The sequence below is a fragment of the Egretta garzetta genome, unplaced genomic scaffold (assembly GCF_000687185.1).
Source record: "Egretta garzetta isolate BGI_Z169 unplaced genomic scaffold, ASM68718v1 scaffold1330, whole genome shotgun sequence".
In the NCBI taxonomy this organism is placed as follows: Eukaryota; Metazoa; Chordata; class Aves; order Pelecaniformes; family Ardeidae; genus Egretta; species Egretta garzetta.
The window spans coordinates 4,010-8,050 of record NW_009258421.1 but is presented as its reverse complement, the minus strand read 5'-3'; the positions used below and the strand labels follow the sequence as shown (position 1 = coordinate 8,050).

At 55.2% G+C, this 4,041-nt stretch overlaps 1 protein-coding gene across 1 annotated transcript in view; it reads right to left on the bottom strand.

Moving 5' to 3' along the window:
• LOC104130413 (zinc finger protein 2 homolog) overlaps positions 1-4,041 on the bottom strand; it is an 11,942-nt gene that overhangs the window by 7,430 nt on the left and 471 nt on the right. Inside the window, exons 2-4 of the mRNA XM_035898954.1 lie at positions 1,791-3,930; positions 446-527; positions 59-305 (exon numbers count right to left, since the gene is read on the bottom strand). Coding sequence (XP_035754847.1) covers positions 59-305; positions 446-527; positions 1,791-2,126 — 665 coding nt within the window. The 5' untranslated portion in view covers positions 2,127-3,930. The remainder of the gene's footprint in view (positions 1-58; positions 306-445; positions 528-1,790; positions 3,931-4,041) is intronic.

Here is a 4,041-nt window from a genome sequence, read left to right as displayed (position 1 = left end):
GGGGTGGGGCCCCTCCCCGGTGTGCAGCCGCTGGTGGGTGAGGAGGTGGGAGCTCTGCCCGAAGCAGCGCCCGCACTCGGGGCAGGCGTAGGGCCGCTCGCCCAGGTGGCTGCGTCGGTGGGTCAGCAGGTTGGAGCGCAGGCTGAAGCTCTTCCCGCACGCCTCGCAGGTGTTGGGGCGCGACTGTGCTGCCCCAGCACCGCCGCCACGCTCCTGCTCCGTCTCCTGCCCGGAGGACTCAGTCCCTCCCACTCTGCTCAGCAACACGGCCCCCCTCTCCAGGCGCTCCTCCTGCCCATCACCTGCTGGGGAGACGGGTGACTGCGCTCAGGAGGGCAGGGATGGGAGAGCGGCACCAGCCCTGTCCCAGCCTTGGCCGCTGACCTTGCCCCCCTCCGCTCCCAGCCCGTGGGCACGAGCACTGAGCCCAGCCCCATCCCCGTACCTGCCCTAGCGTCTCCCTGGCTCGCTCCTGCCTTGGGGCCGTGGGTGCCTGGGTCCATGCAGGGCCGGGAGCTCTCTGTCCCCTGGGGAGAAGAGAAGAGGAATTGGGGGGCAGGGGGGTGGGCTTGCCCAGGACAAGCAGCTTTGGGGCTGGGGGCCTGGCAGCCGCGTAGACCCCTGGCACGGGGCCCAGTGGAGGCAGCATCCCCTGACGGCTCTCGCTGCCATTTCTGTTTGACCGCAACAGGAGCCCAGAGCACAGCAAGGGGGCTGGCAGGGAAACTGCTTCACCCCCAAACCCTACCCAGTGCTGCACAGGGCAGGGGGAGCAGAAACCCCACTGCACCCCACCTGCAGGGGGGCTCAGGGCAGTCAGGACCCCTGGCCTCAGACCCCTCCATGTGGGGCAGGGGAGCCCCCATCCATCGTGGTCCCACTGTCCTGGCGCAGCGTGGGTGTCACTGCCCACCCTGACCTGCCAAGAGTCCCACCATCGCCCATAGGAGTGGGGATCCCCCAGCCCCCCAGGTGGAATTGCAGGGGGCAGCACTCCCAGACGCATCATTGTGGGAGCATCCTACCACCCGTGCCCCCCCAGCTCCCACTGCCCCAATGCCTTGGCCCCCCAGTCCCTCAGGACCACAGCTGCCCCCAGCCCCCTTCCTTTTTTCCCCCCCGTGCCTCCCAGGCTCAGGCTCCCCCCCCAGCTCCCCTAAAGCCTTTCTCGTGGCCTCACTGACCCTGCAGCCCCCGCTGCTCCTCACTGCCAGCTAGGATTCCTCCAGGACCTGTGCTCTGCTCTGAGCCCCCCAGGTCCTCCCTGGCCCCCAACACCTCTCCCGAGGTTTTGTTTTGTCTTTTACTGCTGTTCCAGCCACATGGGTGCGAGTTACGGTGCTCGGTACAGCTTCTGATGTTGATTTTTTGTTTGTTTTTTTTTCAGCCCTACTCCTTTAGGACCCATTTACATCTCTTATAGGAGTCAGCTGGAGAAACTTTTCCAAGTTCGGGTGACTGGGAGCTGCTGGTGGTGACCGACAATGAATAATTCACTCTGCAGCTGGGGATACTTCAGAGAGATTCCTACAGGATCTAATTCTGCTCTGGCAGCCCGTCCTGCCCAAGGGCGGTGCTGGTACCAGCTCAGCAGCACTGATAGACACCGACACGTGGATGGCACCATGTTTTCTTTTCCAGACAGAAAACTAGAGCACGCCGTTTCTGCTAGTAACGCTGGCACCACGTTTAACCAAACACCCACGGAACTCTGTATAATCTTAAGTTATTTATAGCTATTTAAAGAAAGGTTTGTGTTCTTCCCAGTAAAATTAAGTTTCATTACTGACCTGGTCAGGCTGTGGGTGTGATGTACAAAGCTGCAGCGAAGGAGCGGGTGGCAGTGTCTCCAGCAGCCACCGTTCCTTGGTTTGGTGCTCGGCGTGCTGCAAAGCCAAGCCAGAGCAGGAGGCGCGCTGCTGCACATCCTCATCCTGGGGGGCTTTTTTTGTTTCCTCCTGCTGTTTTTTTGTTTTCTCCCCCGGTCCCGGCCGCTCTGCCATATGGAACACAGTGATGGACCGCGGGGAGATGGCTGTGGGTCTGGCTGCAGAGGGGTCAGTGAGGTGAGGCAGACGCCCAGCACAGAGGAGGGTCAGGCTGTGAAGCGTAACTGGTTTGCACATCTAAACTCACTCAAGGGGCTCTGCGGTTCCTGGTGTCACCTGATGGGCGGGTAGCTGTTCTTGCGTGCAGGTGTGGAAGGTGAGGGTGCACCACAATGTCAGGATGGAGTCATGAAGACGCTAAGGATGGCCGTGCGTCTGTGTGCTGTGTGCCTGTTGCCTGGCATGGTATTTCAGCATTATGCATCGTACCTGCTGCGATGGGCCTGTCCTTGCCGCCGTCTCCGCTGCCTCCCTGCAGTCTCGGTGTGGTTGCGGGTTTTGTCCGAGGCACCGTTGGCCGTGGGGGCGGCGGGCGCTTGGGCTCCTGTCAGAGCAGCAGCGATGGTTGGGTGCGGCACAGCCAGCGGGCCGATGCTGTGGTGTATCTACTGCACACACGTTCGTTCCCCCAGGGATTTGGGGTTCCCAGAAGAAAGGGCTGGCGGAGCCGATGTGCGAAATCCTGGAGCAAGCGAGCTGGACCAAAGCGCTTGTTCGACCTCTGGTCCCACCAAGATGCTGCTGTTGTTTTTCCTGGGATTTTCAGCGTCCCTGGTTTCTGTTATTTTATTTTTTACTACTTATTACTTGCTTTAAAACATCTAGAATAAAAACTTAAGATAACAGTAACTAGAACGGTCTCTATGAGTAAATAATGCCTGGACTCTAGCTATTATGCAGAACTTTACAGACAGTAATTACTCCCAATTAATATTATGAAATCACAAGCAGCAAAATATAAATAACCGAGCACTAATGGGGATTAATATCTGCAGAGAAATAACTCTGGTTAGTATTAAAAAAATAAACCACAGGTGCTAGTTAATCTCACTTTGTAGCAAAGTGACAATCAAAATGTCAGAGTGCAAATAAACACAGGAAATATTATTTAGGGATGAGTCACGACTAAATTTAATCGTAGCTATTACTTAACAAACCAGGCAGCAATTATTCCTAATCTGTATTGTAATTAAAAAAAAAAAAAAAAAAATCAATCCTTTTTCAAGTGATCAAGATAGAAAAATAGTTGAGAGTCATTAATAGCTAAATATAGATATAGCTGTTATTTAATAATTTGCAGGTGTTAATAACTCCCACCGGAAACAATATAAGCAAGTTTTAGAATTTAAAATGAAAACAGATTGGAAAGCTGATTGGGAGTGTTTAATACTTAAATGATAACACAAGGGTGAGTGAGTTCAGAGGCGATGACGACTCCTGCTTCGAACCCGAACAGCAACCGAAGCTTTAAGCTTTTAAGTGAAGAGAAGTAAAAATGAGTCATTAGATAACGGCTGAGTTTAAACATGGGTATTAAGGAAATTCATGGGCGGGAACGATTCTCAGCCAGAGCTAATAACTTTAAGAGATTTAGATTTAAAATAAAATTAGAAAAATAACAGAGCATTCATGACCACCCAAATTTAAACACAACCATTTGGGACCCCCCCTCCCCCCCCAAACCAGGGGTGTTAATTACTTCCTAGTGGAGCTAAACAGTAAAGTAAAAACAGGGCAAATGAAATTTGGGGAGTACACAGCTAAATTTAATTTCATAAACATTCAGAACACTGACTGGACATCACTAACGCCTCCCGCTTAACGACAGCGGCGTTCAATTTCTGCATTAATGACGCCCAACAGCACCATCATCATCACCAGCCGGACGATTCCCGGAGGGGAGGGGAACTGGGAGCGCTTTACGCCAGCGATACCTTCGGACCTCCAACCCCCGGCGGGGCACGGCGATGGCGGGGCCGCGACCGCTCCTCCCGGCAGCTGCAGGGACCGGAATCCTCCCCAGGCGCGCGCCGCTCCCTCGCTGCGTGCGGTAACAGCGAATTATCCCCCCCGGCCGCCGGCGAAACCTGGCGTTACCCGGCGACCGCACCCGGAGAATCCCCCCGGGGGCCGGGCGGGGGGGGGGGGAGGG